Source organism: Dipodomys spectabilis, unplaced genomic scaffold (assembly GCF_019054845.1).
Source record: "Dipodomys spectabilis isolate Male_0828 unplaced genomic scaffold, ASM1905484v1 ptg000075l, whole genome shotgun sequence".
Lineage (NCBI taxonomy): Eukaryota > Metazoa > Chordata > Mammalia > Rodentia > Heteromyidae > Dipodomys > Dipodomys spectabilis.
The window spans coordinates 10876160-10893112 of NW_024870752.1; the positions used below are offsets into that span (position 1 = coordinate 10876160).

Below are 16953 nucleotides of genomic sequence, written 5' to 3' on the forward strand. Positions count from 1 at the left end.
TCCTCCTTCTTCTCCTTCTCTTCCTCTTCTTCTTTCTTCATCTTCTTCTTCTTTTTTGTCAGGGAGAAGGCTCATGCCTGTAATTCTAGCCATACGGGAAGCTAAGGTCTGGATGACCCTGAATCAAAGCCAGCCCAAGCAGAAAAGTCTCTGAGACTTTATCTCCAATTAACCACCAAGATGCCATACTGAAAACAAGAACACCTAAGCCCAAAGTTCTGGTTGTGAAGTCCCGCTATTAGCATGCACACACGTGTACATACACACGCACACGCATATACACGGCAACAAAGGGAAGCCAGGAAAGTTCATCACAACCAGCCAAAATGTCCCTGCATAAAGATTATGAAAAGCGAGGCACTAGTTTCTAGGTAGCAGATTGATTTATTCTAGGTTTGAGGCCTTTGGTGACCGTTGGCAAGAAGTGAATCCTAAAAGGTCACACAGCAAGAACTGCAAGCACTTTCAAGTAGACAAATAATAACCCTATAATGAAGCCAGTGTCTTTGTTCTCCCACCGATGCTCAGATTCATGACCTCGGGGAGCTGGAAGTACACCCTGATCTTTGTTTGCCTTCAGACAGCAGCGAGGGGCATGAAGGAATGAATGGGTTTATTCTTTAATTAGGCACCAAAGGTGGAAGTTGTTTAAAAAAAAAAAAGAAAAAGAAAAAAAGGGACAGGATACATTAGAGCCGAGCCTGCCCCTCGACGGTGACCGCGCAGGTGCAGGCCTGCAGCGCTGGGCGGGCCGAGGCCCAGTGGGCACCCTGGATACCGTGGGGGGCGCACAGAGGCTTCCTCTGCTCGGCTTTGACTGGTGGGGAGGGGGGTGCTTGTGGGCAGGGCAGGGTGGGGCGCCGCGGGCACCGATTGCACCATCATCACGTACAGTCTCCGGACCTCCCTCCATCCCCCTCCCGCCCTCCGCGGCGCCTCCGGGGTGATTGGCCCGCCGGACAAGAAGGGGGGTGGTGGTGGTGGTCTCGGGGTGCGGGGCCGCGCGCGCTCCCTGGCGCCGGGTCGGCCCGTCTGCAGTCTCGGGGAGGGGCGTGGTCTTGTGGGGGCGGGGTCTGATTGGGGCGTGTCGAGGGCGTGGTCTGCGCGTCCGGGGCGGGGCCTGGGGCGGAGCCGCGGGGGCTGGGCGACCCGGCGGGGGTCGCGGCGCCCCAGCGAGAACGCGCCGGCGGTGAGGAGCGCGGCTGCAGCGCGGCGGCATGGCGAACACGGCCTCGGAGATCATCGCCTTCATGGTCTCCATCTCTGGCTGGGTGCTGGTGTCCTCCACGCTGCCCACCGACTACTGGAAGGTGTCCACCATCGACGGCACGGTCATCACCACCGCCACCTACTTTGCAAACCTCTGGAAGACGTGCGTCACCGACTCCACCGGCGTGGCCAACTGCAAGGACTTCCCCTCCATGCTGGCGCTGGACGGTCAGCATCCCCCGGCCGGGCCGCCCCCTCCCCGGCCCCCGCCCGCACCCCCCCCCCGCCCCGGCCCTCCCGGACGCCCCCCGGCCCCCCGCCCGCACCCCCGCCCCCCGCCCGCCCCCCCCGCCCCCCGCCCGCACCCCACCACCCCGGCCCGCCCGGGCGCCCCCGGCCTCTCGCCCGCACCCCCGAACCCCCAGACCGCCTTGCAGGGCACTTTCCTAACCCGGGACCCCGGAGGGGAGGGGGACACGCGACCAAGACTCGGGGTGTATGTATGGGGGGGGTTCCCGGCTCCACGTCCGTCGAGGGCCGTCCTCCTGTCTGTCGGGGACTGATGGAACTCGGGGTTTACCCTGCCAGGGCTTGTCTCCCCTCTCGCCAACTGTCCCCCCACCCCCCAAGCTGGTTCTGATATAAAGGGTATCGCGGATCCCTGCGGTGGCCTCGCTTCGCACCGGTTCCTTTAGAACCTTTCAAAGCAGACACGGGGGGCCGAGGGGTAACATATTGTGGGGTTTTGTCGTTTTCCTTGAAATCCGGCCACCAACTTCCCCGCTTTAGGATTTCGTACTTCCTTGCCCTGGCCCGTGCCCCGATGAAGTGTCCGCCAAGGAACTTTGCCCCCCTCCCGACCTGAACGTGGGGGACAAAGCGTACACCCCAGCTTGGTGCGGGCGTGCGGTGGGGGTGGAGTGGGGTGCTTTCCCTGTCTCACAGGGGTTCTTAGCAAGGTTTTGTTTTGCGTTGAATTCATAGGTAGATAAATGAATATATATAGTATACATATGAATATATTGATATGTGTATGAATACGTGTGAGTGTGTGTGTGTGTGTGTGTGGCTGTGTGTGGCTGTCTAGTCAGAAGGTGTCAGCCCCAGACACAATGATTGTGCAAGTTCTAGGCTCTTTCCTTCCAGGATTTTACATACAGCAACCTACCACTGCCTTAGATCCTGGCAGAAACTGACTAGTCATTTGCTTTATTTCTAGATGTGAGGAGGGTTTCTTTTATTATATGATTCCCCTCGCTGTTTATATTTGCATAGCTAGATTTAAAAAAAAATAGGTTTGATTCTCCTAAGACAGTGCTTACCCTGAAAAGTAAACTTATTCAACGTCCGGCTGGAGGGGACCTGGTCTAAGGGACCAGTGCCAGAAGGGTGGCAACTGGGTTTGTGTCCTGCTGTGTAAAAGAAGTAGCCAGAACGCTGTTCATCCCTGGGCATTATGGTTGAATTTCCTGTACCCAGCCAAGCACACATCCAGGGAGATGAACAGGCACGCTCTTGTTTCTGAGGTTTACTTTAGGGAACACAGGAGTGATAGTTTCTGTCCTAGGCTACTTCTTCTGATTTGTGACTTTATTGTGGCCTGAGATAGCATGCCGGATAGCTATGCTTCCTTCTATGGGACAGTCAGGGGACAAGGCAAAGGTGAGAGATAGAAATGCTCCTTGGTGATTTTTGAATGCAGGGTAGTGGAGTTTCCTCTTCCAGTGTCTGCTGTGAGAGGGGGGTTGTTTCCTGATTTGGGCAGACAGAGGTGTTGAGGAAGAAGAGGGCATGGCCCTCCAGTTATGCTACACTGGAGTAGAGCAGAGACATTTGTAGGACATGAGCTTGAAAAATGCGTGTGCTCAAGTAACTAGAAAATGATTTAAAAAACGTAAACATATGCCCTGCAATTTTTTTTTTCCGATGCTGGATATTGAATCCAGGGCCTTGCTCGGGCTAAGCAAGTGTTCTCAAATTTGAGCTAAGCCCTAGCTCTTTTGTTTTTATTTTATTTTTGTCAGCCATGGGGCTTGAACTCAGAGCCTGGGCACTGTCCCTGAGCTTTTTTTTTTTTGCTCAAAGCTAGTGCTTTACCACTTTGAGCAGCAGATTCACTTCCGCTTTTTAGGTGGTTAATTAGAGATAAACGTCTCATTAGACTCAGCCTCCTGAGTATCTAGGTTTACAGGTGTGAGCCACCAGCACTCAGCTTTATTTTTTGAGATAGAGCTTCACCACTCCCATTGCCCAGGTTGGTCTTGAAATCGCAATCTTCCTGCCTCTGACTCCTGAGTATCTGGGATTGCAGGCATGTGTCACCATGCTAACCTGCAATGTTTTAAAATCCATAACATCTTTCCAAGTTGGTACAGATAAAAAGAACTCTTTTTTTTTAGCCCCTTTGTGCATACTATTTATTAGTCTGGATAAACTGGTTTATTTAACCATTCACCCACTGTGGACTTGGACCCTCTCCAGTGTTTTTCTATTAGTGCTTTATTGAAATTCTTTCCTCACACGTGGACATCTGTGGACTATTCCACTGGACAGTGGACATGCATTTGGACAGAGTTGGACGGAGCTGTAGGACATGCATTTGAATATTCAGTTCCCACTGTCAAATTGCATTCCACCAAGAGTAAGAGCCGGCCTTCCTCATTCTCACACCTTTTCTTCCATTTTTCATTGGCATTTTCCTGTGATTTTTGACTACCTTATCATTTATTGGCCATTTATTTTCTCTCTTTTATGAACTGTCTATCTCTATCGTATGCTGATGGTTTTGTTGTTTCTTCTTGGTTCATCCTTGGTATGTTGTCATCTCAGGTCATTTCTTCATTGTATAATATTCTTTTTTTTTTTAATTGAGATTTTGGCAATTTGTGATTTAATCAAATTTATCTATCACTTTCTGGATGATGTTACCTTTAGGGCCTCAGAGGCCATTTCCTACTTTCCTAATTCTGATGAACAGAACTTTCTGTATCTCCTAGAAGTGGGGTGTCACCTCTCTACATTTCCACATGCAAGGAAGTTGGTTCCCTGACCTGCCAATAGAACTTGGCAGGGTAAGTCGTTAGGGCCTTATTCCCAGGATAAGCGCATCTGCTGTGTGTTGGTCCTGACATTGGCTTTGAAGTGGTGGGGAAGCCACTTTATTATGGGCTGTGTCCGCTGCAGACCCAAGCAGCCTAGTCCTTCCCTTAGGCCAGGTATGAGCTCTGGACTGGAAAGAGACTCCAAGAAGGAAGAGGGAAGGCTCGTGACTCTTGTTGGCTGCCACTGGTGGAGTTCTTATCTAAATTTTCTACATGAGATCAAAGCTCTGATTCTGTGCACTCAGGAGGCATCAATACCAATCCAGTTTTCCTTGTGAGGAGAATGAGCTCTAACAAAGCCAACTGTCAGGATTGAGGGTTCTGCTTAGATTTCTGCCTACAATCAATTTCGGTATTGTGGAGAGGATGCTTTGAGGAGCAGCTACTTGGCTCATGGGGTTCATTCGGGGAAGTTGGACCTGCTGTTCCTATTTTGCAGATGTGAAAACAGACTGGGAGAGATTTTTGATGTAATCAAGGGCAAATTGTAGATCAATAGAAGCACCAGAGCTGAAATTCAAGGTGCTGCCTCCCCCATCCAATCTTCTTTCAAAAAATCTGCAAAAAATACGCCAAGCTGGGCTGGGAAGATGGCTCAGTGGTAGAGTGCTTGCCTTGCATGCATGAGGCCCTGGGTTTGATATCCTCAGCACCACATAAGCAAAAAAAAACCGGAAGTGGTGCTGTGGATCAAGTGGTAGAGTACTAACCTTGAGCTGAAGAGCTGAGAGACAGTGCTCAGGCCCCAGAGTTCAGGCCCCACAACCGACAAAAAACAAAACAGAAAAAAAAAAAAAGCCAAGCTACTCATATAAAGAAGGCTCAGCCGGGCGGCCAGTGGCTCATGCCTATAATCCTAGCTACTCAGGAGGTTCAGATCTAAGGCTTGTGGGTTCAAAACCAGCCAGGCAGGAAAGTCTGTGAGACTCTTATCTCCAGTTAATCACAGAAAAAGCCAGAAGTGGAGCTGTGGCTCAAGTGGGGGGGGGGGGGGGGAGAGAAGGAGAAGGAGGAGGAGAAGGAGAGGAGGAGGAGAAGGAGAAGAAGAAAGAAGAAGAGAGGCAAAGCAAGCAAGTTCATTTTTCTTCTCTACACCCTTGAAATGCAGCCACTAGCTGTGGTCTTTCTGGCAAAATACAAGAATAAGAAAGAAATAGAGAAATAAAGAGAGAGAGAAAGCAAGCAAGCAAGCTCATTTTTCTCCCCTACCCCCTTGAAATGCAGCCGCTCACTGTGGTCTTGCTAGTGACCTGCCTGCATCAGGTGGGTGATCTCATTGTCGCTGATTTGCAGTTGAAAATCGGGAAGCATCATTTGGAAAGCACTGTCAGGGACACCTTGAAGGTCTCTAGGGACGTAATTCATTCATGTAAAGCTGCTATTTGAAAAATTCACAGCTGAGTCATTTCTTTACCCAGATTCCTTTCAAAGTCCCACTTGAACCCTTCCAGCCAGGTTGCATTTATGATATGCACCATCTATTTTTTTTTTTTGTGAGTGGGAATGTTTGCTGTTTCTCCCAGGAGAATAAACTATAAATTAGGCTTCAGAGAAGTTCTAAGTAAATATGTTCATGCCTCAGCACTTCAGTGTGTTAATTAGCTATTAACGGTGTCAGTAAATTAGACCTGTCAAAAATAATGGCCTCCTTGACTAGGTTTTTACTGCCACTTTCCTTGATGGTGTTACTTCTAAGTTTTGCCCTCAGGAGCTGTTAAACAGCTAAGTTGTTGAGGTCTGCCTTGCCAAAGATAAACTCTGAGAAAAACTTATTAGAAGTCCCTTAAGGCCTGAGTCTGGGTGTTTTAAGAACTGGCAGTCCCCTCTCCCCTTACAAACCTCAGGCTTACCAATAAGCTGATTTGTTTTATGGCTGTGTGAGAAGCTTATTCCTTGCTATTACACGCACCCCCCCCCCTTTTTCAGAAAATCTGGCCTTCCATTGTGTATGCAGATAGGATTGCTCTGTATACTGGGAGGTGTCTTGCCTTCTACACGGAAGTTCTGGCTGGCACTGAAGAACAGAGCCAAATCAGAGGGACTTGGTTGGCCCCTGTGCCTATGCCAAGAGACTAGGGCAGGTTAGAGGCAGGAGCATGCAGGATGAGAGACTAAAACCAAATGGTATGTGTAGTGGTTGCATGAAGTGTAAAGACTACTGTTATTTTCCTTATGGTATAAAGGGTTGACTGGGTTGGCCTAGGGTTTTCATGGCTGGTTACCATCTGGGAGAATGCATTCCCTGTTCTAACCGACCAGATTATAAAGCCTAACCTCTGGTAAATTCCAGACCATTAACTGTAAGAAAGCCTATAAGATGACAAAAGTAAATAAAAATTGTGGTGCATGATAATGGTTTCTAGGAATATACTTTTGCATGCATCTGTCTATCTCTATCATCTCTCTGTCTGTCCACCCTATCTAGCTATCCATCCATCTGTCTTTCTGTATAAATATAGGCTTCACATAGGAACTACCTCTAGAAACTCACAGTTCCATGTTTCCCAGTTCACTTACACACACACTCAACTGGGGTTCAAAATTCCAGAAATACACAGTTCATAAGTTCTAAATAACCGCTCTTAACAATAAATTATAACTATACTTTATTAGTGGTTATGATTGCTTTTTTACTATCTGTCATTTAACAATTAAGATGTATCATGTGTTTGTTGAAAAAAGTAGGAAATGCAGTTTCATGATTCAGTTATCTTCTAGGGGGGGGGTCTTGGAACATATCCCATGCTGACAAGGGGGACTCAGTGTGTGTGTGTTTGTGTGTGTGTGTGTGTGTGTGTGTGTCTGTTTGTCTGTCTGTGTGTCTGTGTGTCTTTGTGCATGCATGCATGAGGCTATCCCCTCATTTCTTTTTTTTTGGGGGGGGGGGTACAGTCGTGGAGCCTGAACTCTGGGCCTGGGTGCTGTCCCTCAGCTCTTCAGCTCAAGGCTAGCGCTCTACCACTTGAGCCACAGTGCCACTTCCGGCTTTTTTTTCTTTTTGCTTATGTGGTGCTGAGGAATCGAACCCAGGGCCTCAGGCATGCAAGGCAAGCACTCTACCACTGAGCCACCTTCCCAGCCCTCCCCTCATTTCTGTTTCTTTGATAATTACTTTGGGAGTTAACACACCTAAAAAACATGGATTAAAACAAATGGTGGTTAATGAAACTACGGCTGTGTCTATAGGAATTCTTCTGGTGAATGATGAGCCACTCATGGTTAACCTCAAAGACTCCTTAATCTTGTGAGGGGCTGACATGACTCCTCTCTTGGTCTTGCCGCTGCCTGCTCTTGGTCTCTACCTGGACAATTGTGGGTTGAAGCTTAAAACAGCCACGAACCAGATAAACTGTGCAACCTGATTACTGCTATGGAAAGAGGCTTCATTATCCTGTTTGCTAAAAAATAAGTTTCTTTTGCTGTTTCTGGTTAGTCTCACAGCAGTGAAATTATCTTCAGTGTGAAAGTAATCCATATTATAAGATGGAGGTCATTGTCCTGGATTTGGGGAGTACTAAAGCAATTGACAGTTAAACAGGGGAGTTCCGGTTGGCTCTTGAAAGCAGATCCTAGGAATTGAATTCAAATTTTAAAGTTTCATTCTTTTTGTTTTTCCTAGGCCTGGGGCTCAAACTTAGGGTTGGATACTGTCCCCTGAGCTTCTTTTGCTCAAGGTTTAGCACTCTACCACTTGAACCACAGTGCCACTTCGGGCTTTTTCTGTTTATGTGGTACTGAGAAATCGAACCCAGGCTTCATGCATGCTAGGCAAGCACTCTACCACCAAGCCACATTCCTAGCCATAAAGATTCATTCTTTAAGAGAGGGAAAAAAGTAGAGATGAAGATCACCAGTCTCTAGTCCCTAACTGTGTAATTATCATGTCTTAGCACTTAAAGAGTTTATTTCAATTAGAAGGCTTAATTTCCCACTGTAAACCTGATGAACACATGTGAATATTTGCTTAACAAATATTTACTCACACCAAGGATGTACTGCTCTCACCGTTTCAGATGGAAATATGGCACTATTTCAGATTGAAATGAATGACTTGTGCTGTAATAGTTGGTTAGGTTAAATCTTATTAATTTAAAATGTGTTAGGGTCTGGATAAAAGCCACACTGAAATTTACCATGATGTGAATAAAAATATGTAATTCAGAAAAGGAATAACTCAGGAAGGATAGGCAAGTCACTAACAGCACATTTTTAAGTGCTTTAGTTTATTTATTTATTGCCAGTTGTGGGGCTTGTACACGGGGTCTGGATGCTGTCCCTGAGCTTCTTTTGCTGAAGACTAGCACCCTACCACTTGAGCCACATTTCCACTTTGACTTTTTCTGTGATTAATTGGAGATATGAGTCTTATGGACTTTTCTACCCAGGCTGGCTTTGAACCACAATTCTCAGACTTCAGCCTCCTGAGTAGCTAGGATTTACAGGTATGAGCCACCAGTATCTGGCAACTATATTTTTTAAAGTCCAACTTTATTGTATGTAGCTTAATAATAATACAATGTCACTAGTATACTTTCTGGTTTACATTCCTGATCGTTCACAAAGACCTTTCAGTTTGTCTTGCTTAAGAGCTTTCTTTCACTAATACTAGATTATAAATTTTATAATGTCAAAGCCATTAAAATGTCTGCTGCCCTCACCCTGAGAGTCAGTGGTTTGTTGATTTTATAGTCTGCACTGGGGGAAAATACATTCTGCTATTTACTAACTCACGTCTGACAAAGCATGGAACCTTTACATGCCTCAGTTTCCTCATCGGTGAGTAATGTCTCAGGAATCTAGCATTCAGGATCATGCATATGCCAAGCTTCCATTGTGTAATACAGAGTGGCCATCCTCTATGGGGGAGCCCACTTTCCTTTCTTGTTTGTCTTTGCTTTGCCGGTATAACCGTTCTCTTTCAGATAACTGAACAGTCATGAGGATTGGTAGGATAGATTGAGTATTTCTTTCTGGACAACCACATGTTGAAAACTGATCTTTTTTTCTGATTGCAGGTTATATTCAGGCATGCAGAGGACTTATGATTGCTGCTGTCAGCCTGGGCTTCTTTGGCGCCATATTTGCACTCTTTGGAATGAAATGTACCAAAGTTGGAGGCTCAGAGAAAGCCAAAGCTAAGATTGCTTGTTTGGCTGGGATTGTATTCATTCTGTCAGGTAAATAGAGACTTTCTTCTGAACAGAGTACTTTGCGCTGTTAATGCAATGATGCTAACCATGGCACCTTCTCTCTGTCTCTCTCTGTCTGTCTCTCTCTCTCTGTCTCTCTATCTCTGGTACTTTTCAGGCTTGTGCTCAATGACTGGCTGTTCCCTATATGCAAACAAAATCACGACAGAATTCTTTGATCCTTACTTTGTGGAGCAAAAGTAAGTGTTCTTCTTGATCTATATGCTTTCTAGCTCACAGGAATTGATACAAATTAATGTCATAAATTAAGCGATGTTATATTTATTTCCTCCATGATTATTGAAAAGGGAATATACTAGAATGAATGGTGTTTGATGACTTCATTCAGATTTATGTGCCACGCTGACAAAGGATGCATTTAATTCCTTTGTTAGTATTACATAGTTTCTCGTTTGTCAGTGGTTCAAGATACAAGATTTAGGGCGATGAACTTTATTCCCTGGACATGATAAAACTGAAGAAAGGTCAGGAAAAGTGAAAGACAGGTTTGAGACTGGGGTGAGGCTATGTGAGAATTGAAAATTAAAAGGTTTCTTGGTTGTCTTTCCAAAATAATATTTGCCAGATGTTAATCTCTGAATCTTAACAGTTTGCTCTGTCTTAACACACTCTACTTAATCAACGTCAATAAAGAAACCATATGCTGCAAGGTGTTTAAGAATGCTGTAGGAAGCCTGGTCCCAGATGCAGCTGCTCCGAGCTTTGGGTTAGTGCTTTGGCTGTTGTTCTTGGCTTCCCTAAGCTTATTTCTGTTGATTAGGGAAAACCCAGGGTTACCAAATCAGAAATAGCCAGCCGCCTATCACATTTTCTGTCTTGCCTGAGGATATCTCTTGGGACTTACCTTAAAATGTCTTCCTCTGTAAAAAGCCAGGTACAGTGGCAGCTACCTGTAGTCCTAGCTACTTGGGAGGCTGAAGTGAGAGGTTTGCTTAAGCTCAGGAGTTTGAGACCATTCTGGGCATCTCAACTAAAACAAAATAAGACACAATGCTACTTACAGATTGGTAAAAATTTACAAGTAAAGGGCCCTTCACAGCAATGTCTTGCGGAAAATTCAGACTTACGTTGAGCACTTTGTTAACTTCTGGGTCTTGGTCTCTCTCAGGTTATTCCTTGAAGTGCCTAGCACTAAGAAAGGGCCTTCATGATCAAAAAAATTCTGGTTGAAACAGGAACTGTCAGCATTATCAAGGCCCGAGAATGGCAAATATGATCAGATTCTAATCAGAATATTTAAAAGAAGAGGACTAGAAATGGCATATGACAGTTATCCAAAGACCTTGTTTAAATAAAGCATGCTTTTCTAAAAACCAACACATCGATTAGCATAGTTTCCATTGATCACTTTCTTCTCATAAAAGAGAAGGGGGTACTAATGTAGAAGATCAATAAGCTACACATTGGCTATTGACAGAGAATAGACTGGCTTGAGTCTTGTTTCTGGCACATCCTAGGGGAAAGCACTTCTTCAGCTGGTATTTGGTAGGATTGAAAATTTGGGACTGATTTCACTTGTACATGAATTGAGGCAGGAATGTCCACGAGGGAGCAGAGGTTGGGCGGTGTGGTAATGGGCAGATTGTAACTCATATCTTCCTTGTCTTCCTCACCTGGCATGAGAATAAAGAATAATCCTTGAGATCAAAAAGCACAGCCTTCAACTCTGCTGTGCCTAGCACAATGCCTAGAAATGATATTGTTATTCCTTGAGGATCACAGAAAGTTTTCTGTTGTCTCAGCAGGCTGAAGAAGCAAGCCTCTGAGAGAATCGAGCTGGGGTGCGCATGCATTCTTCATTGTATTTGATCTTACAAATGCTAGCTACCACCATCTCCCCATCTAGCTGCAGAAAACGGGACTTTGCCAGGACACTGTGTGCTTGGGTCCTTGCACTAGGTCCTGGGAGACTGAGGCTCCAGTTTGACTTTCCCTCTGATGCCAGAAACCTTTAAACATACTAGAACGAAGTTCAGGTCTTAGAGAATGGTGTCATTGTTGGTGTGTTGCTATTGATTTTCGTACAATCACTATATTGCATTAAGTGGATTTTCTTTCTTATTTTTTGGGTCCGGTCGTGGGGCCTGAACTCTGGGCCTGTGTGCTCTTCACCTCAAGGCTAGCACTCTACCACTTGAGCCATAGCTCCACTTCCGGCTTTTTTTTTTTTTTTTGCTTATGTGGTGCTGAGGAATCAAACCCAGGGCCTCATGCATGCAAGGCAAGCGCTCTAACACTGAGCCACCTTCCCAGCCCAAGTGGATTTTCTTTGTAGATTTTGGAGATATCCTCATATGAAACACACTTTCATTGCCTAAGTTAGGAAAACACAACTGGACGTATCAATGAAGTTCCTACTATGTAAAAGCAACTCAACAGGAGCTTTGTTGATGGAGAAAAAAAAGAGTGGTAATGTTGGAGTCAAGATTCCATCAGTAACGATGTCCTGAGTGTCAGTGGCATCCCCAAATTTCCTTTCCCACCACATGACTGACAAGACTTCTGGATTACATTGCACAGAATCCCAGTCTTCAAAGGTCTCAATCATCCATGCTCTACTATTTCCTCCCTTTTTTTTTTCTTTTGCTGTACTTTCTTTCCTTAGAGTTATGTCCAATGGCTCCAGGAAGGCCTCTATAGAGTCTTGAAAACTATTCTTATGTCTCCCTTTAGGCTGTTTCAAACCCAGTTCCTCCTTTTAATTAAAACCAAAATTACCAAATCCGAAGATAAAAACCTATCCTCCCATAATGTGATTTAACAGATCAGGGTGGGCACATTACTCCTTCGACTATTAACTTCCTGAATGTCTTGCTTTGTAATTTCTTATATAAACTATTCCAAGGAAGAATTGATTGACATAAAGAACCTGTTTTCAATTCAAGCAAAGTTAGAGCACTCTACCCATTTGAGGAAACAGAACATTTGGATCTTTGATTTCTTCTCTCTCCATATATGAGATTGGATGTTTTGACTCACATAGTCTCATGTGTGAGTCTTCCTTTCTAGGCTTTTCTTTTTCAGTCTTTTCAAAAACTATGTAACAGTCTTCATTCTTGGAATATTTGGCTTGTACTTGAGGATTTGAGCTTGTCTTAGGTAAAAATCTTTTGATTATTGTGGTTATTTAGTGGGTCAGAGATAAACAGCTGCCAGGCTGGGTGTGTAACTAAGTGGTACAGCAGTAGATTTCTATACCATATAGATTTTCGTGGGTGAAGCTGAAAAGAGGATATCATTCCCATGTATAGCCTTACCCAGAGATTAACTTTTCCCTTCCTTATGGTAACTTATTACCTTATGGATGTGTATTAACTTTAAAATTACTCTTCTCAGGAGTCTATTTGGAGAGTGAGCTAATGTAGGTCAACAGCTCATAGATTCTTGGATACGAGAGTCCATATACGTGCCAAGTATTAATACAGAGCACTTCAATTGTTAAATATTAATACGGTGTTTTTCTGTGACTATACTTGGTTCAGAATTAATATAGACCAACTGAAAGTACTAGGATTCCTATAGTGTTTTGGTTATGCCAGTGGACCTAAAGAATCTACATGGATACCACCAATTTGACTATTCTAATTTGTGTTTACTATCTGATAAATGGGGTAATGATTCCTGTCAGTTTTACAGTGCTTTCTGGCAGTTTAGCTCCTCATCTTTCATCCTCTGGCTCACCTCTTGATCACTCTTGGTGTTGCCTTGCTTCTTGTGTGCCCATTACATCCTAATGGTGGTTACTTAGCACTTACTGACTTGTTTACCTCACCCCCAAACCAGTCCAGGAGCATTCTGAAGCAGAGACCTCAAACTGCTCATTTTAAAATCCCTCATACTTTAGTATAAAAACAAACCCATTATTTAGCAACATCAGTGCCATTGATCTCTCCCCCATTTGTGCGGATGATTGAGGGATGACCTGGTCTTGATCTTGAGTAAGGATCAATCCTGGTGCTTAGTCACCAAGCCCACAGAAAGTACCGTATTATTTTTTTAATGCAAACTTGTCTGAATAAACAGATAGTATAGATGGGGCTATATTTTCTTTTTTTTTTTTTTTTTTTTGTCGGTCGTGGGGCTTGAACTCTGGGCCTGGGCGCTGTCCCTCAGCTCTTCAGCTCAAGGCGAGCGCTCTACCACTTGAGCTACAGCGCCACTTCCGGTTTTCTGGTGGTTTATGGAAGATAGGAGTCTCACGGTCTCTCCTGCCCGGGCTGGCTTTGAACCACGATCCTCAGATCTCAGCCTCCTGAGTAGCTAGGATTACAGGCTTGAGCCACCAGAGCCCGGCTGGGGCTATATTTTCATAGGAGATTTCTAAAATAGCTTTCCTAGTTAGCTATTGAGTTGAGGAATTTTTTTTTTTTTATTTGCCAGTCCTAGTGCTTGAACTCAGAGCCTGGGCACTGTCCCTGACCCTCTCTGTGCTTAGTCCCTTAGCCTCTCTGTGCTCAAGGCTAGTGTTTGAGCCACAGCACCACTTCCAAGGAAAATTTTACAGCATATTTATCCTATTTTTTTCTGTACCAGATCTGGGGTTTGAACCTAGGGCCTGGGTGCTGTCCCTGAGCTCTTTTGCTCAAGGCTAGCATTCTACCACTTTGAGCCACAGCCACTTCTGTTTTTTTTTTTTGTTTTTGTTTTTTGGTGGTTAATTGGAGATAAGAGTATCATAGGGATTTTTCAGCCTGGGCTGTCTTAGAACTGCAATCCTTAGATCTCAACCTCCCAAGTAGATTGGGTTACAGGTGTGAGCCACTGGCAAAATCTTTAGGTTTTGGTTGTTGTTATTTTGTGGGTTTTTTTGTTTTTTTTGGGGGTGGGAGGTGGTCAGTTGTGGCTTGAACTCAGGTCCTGTGTTCTATCCCTGAGCTTTTTCCCTCATGGCTAGCACTCTACCATTTAGAGACACAGCTACACTGCCTACCTTTCCCCACCCCCTCAGGGCTAGCTCTCTACCGCTTCTACCACAACTCCACTTTGGTGGTTAATTAAAGATGAGAGTCTCACAGACTTCCTTTCCTGGCTTTGAACCATGATCCTCAGATCTCAGCCTTCTGAGTCTCTAGGATTACTGGCATGGGCCACCAGTGCCTAGCTGTATTTATCTTTTTTTTATTATTATCTTCAATCATCAAAGGAATTCCCATTTAACATAGCAGTTTATCAATATGATGCATCCTGACCCATGTCACCCTCTTCAACATTCTTATCCACCCCTCCTGACCCGCTCCTCCTCTTACTTTTCTTAATTTTGGAATATATACATTGCATTTTTACTGCATTCCCCCTCCTCTTCGTCTATCCCTCTCTTCTTGGCCCAGTCCCCTCTCTTGCAAGTACCTGTTTCTTGGTACTTATTTTGTTGGGCTTTGACTTTGCTTTTCTAAGGAGCTACACTATTTGAGTTCTCCTGTGAATCTATTATATTTCAGTTAGTAGATTCATAACTACTTGCATACCACCCAACATGTTTACTTATAGGTTTATAGGTTAATTCTAACTTCTACAAATTAGGGAGACCATGAAGTATCTATCTTGTTGGGCCCGACTTACTTCAAGTTTTCATTTCCTTACAGATGGTACCGTATCATTCTTTGTAATGGATGAGTAAAATTCCACTAGGAATATATACCACATTTTCTTGATTCATTCGTCAATTGAGGGGCATCTGGACTGATTCCATATCTTGGCTCTGATGAATAAGTGGTACAGTGAACATGAGGGAAAAAAAAGAAAGAAAAAATTATAGCATCTACCATGTACATGGAGATACATATATATGTATATATATATATATATATGTATATATATATATATATGTTTCTTTTGGTTTATAAACCAAATTATTCTTTATTTTGGTTTCCTAGTTTTGACTATCCCCCCTAAAAGGTTCCAGATATAAAGAGACATGTAATTAAAAAAAAAAATTGTGCATGTCCTAGCGCTTGAACTCAGGGCCTGGGAGCTGCCCCTTAGCTTTTTTCACTCAAGGCTAGTGCTTCTACTTTATCCAAAGCTCCATTTCCAGCTTTTTTTTTTTTTTTGGGTCCGGTCATGGGGCCTGAACTCTGGGCTTGGGCACTGTCCCTCAGCTCTTCAGCTCAAGGCTAGCACTCTACCACTTGAGCCACAACACCACTTCCGGCTTTTTTCTTTTTGCTTATGTGGTGCTGAGGAATCGAACCCAGGGCCTCAGGCATGCAAGGCAAGCACTCTACCATTGAGCCACCTTCCCAGCCCCTCCAGCTTTTTTTTTTTTCTGGTTAATTGGAGATAAGAATTTCATAGACTTTCCTGCCTTGGCTGGCTTTGAACCACAATCCACAATCCTCAGACCTCATCTTCCTCAGTAGCTAGAATTTCAGTCATGAGCAACTGGTGCCCAGCAGACATTTAACCTTTAAAACTTCCTATTTTGTTTTTGCTAGCCTTCGGAAGGCCCCCAGTTGGATGTCTTCGGTAGGAATCCCAGTGCACCCCATAGCTGTGGGAGGGAATTGCTAGCAAGGAGTGGGACTGTGGCAGTCACAGACTGGGAAGGCTATAAACAAGCAGCCCCTGTCACCTGGCACTGCATAGGAATGTGGAATATCTGGGGAAGCATGTGGTAATAGATAATTGCTATAGAATATTGATGGTTTTGATACAGACATTAGTTTACAGTAAGTCTATGCACTGGGAGGAAATTTCCTGTAGATGAAAAGTTTGCTTAGCCATGAAGTTCATTTTTGAAATACTGGTGTTGCTAACATGAGTATACTTCCTAGCCTTTAAGCATTTTTTTCCCTAAAATGTATTTAGTTGTTTACAGTGGGTAGAATATTATGTGGCTTTTATTACTCTTGGTTAAAAAGAGGCTCTACCTCTGAATTTCATTAAGTGATATCAGTTTTCTGGGGGTCCTACAAGGAGGAGGTGCTTTTCTTTGTAACAACAGTTTGGGAGGGGCTTCTCTGTCCTTTTTGAGTTCCCCCAGGCCCTGATTTTCATTTCTCCCCTTGCCTCTTTGTGTGCCAGGTGACAGACAGCCTGAGGGCACTCAGAAAAAAATTCCACACACTACAGTGTTTGAGCCACTGAGAATTTAATGAGCCAGGGAAGGAGAAAACTCTTTTTCTGAAACTAAAATCGGTTACGTTGATTTTGTTTAAATATTAGCAAAGCCGGGCACCCGTGGCTCACGCCTGTAATCCTAGCTAGTGAGGAGGCTGAGATCTGAGGATCACTGTTCAAAGCCAGCTGGGGAAGAAAAGTCGGTGAGACTCTTATCTCCAATAAACCACTAGAAAACCGGAAGTGGTGCTGTGGCTCAAGCGGTAGAGTGCTCGCCTTGAGCTGAAGAGCTGAGGGATAGCGCCCAAGCCCAGAGTTCAAGCCCCATGACCGACAAAAATAAATAACTATATAAGCAAAATATTTTATTTAGC

At 44.5% G+C, this 16953-nt stretch overlaps 1 protein-coding gene across 2 annotated transcripts in view; it reads left to right on the forward strand.

The window, feature by feature from the left end:
* Cldn10 (claudin 10) overlaps positions 1-16953 on the forward strand; it is a 78897-nt gene that overhangs the window by 55001 nt on the left and 6943 nt on the right. The window contains exons 1-3 of one of the 2 annotated variants that reach the window (XM_042682679.1): positions 1170-1437; positions 9326-9487; positions 9618-9699. In XM_042682679.1, the coding sequence (XP_042538613.1) occupies positions 1218-1437; positions 9326-9487; positions 9618-9699 (464 nt within the window). In that variant the 5' untranslated portion in view covers positions 1170-1217. Of the gene's footprint in view, positions 1-1169; positions 1438-9325; positions 9488-9617; positions 9700-16953 lie in introns of those variants that run through there. The other variant, XM_042682680.1, reaches the window with a different exon arrangement.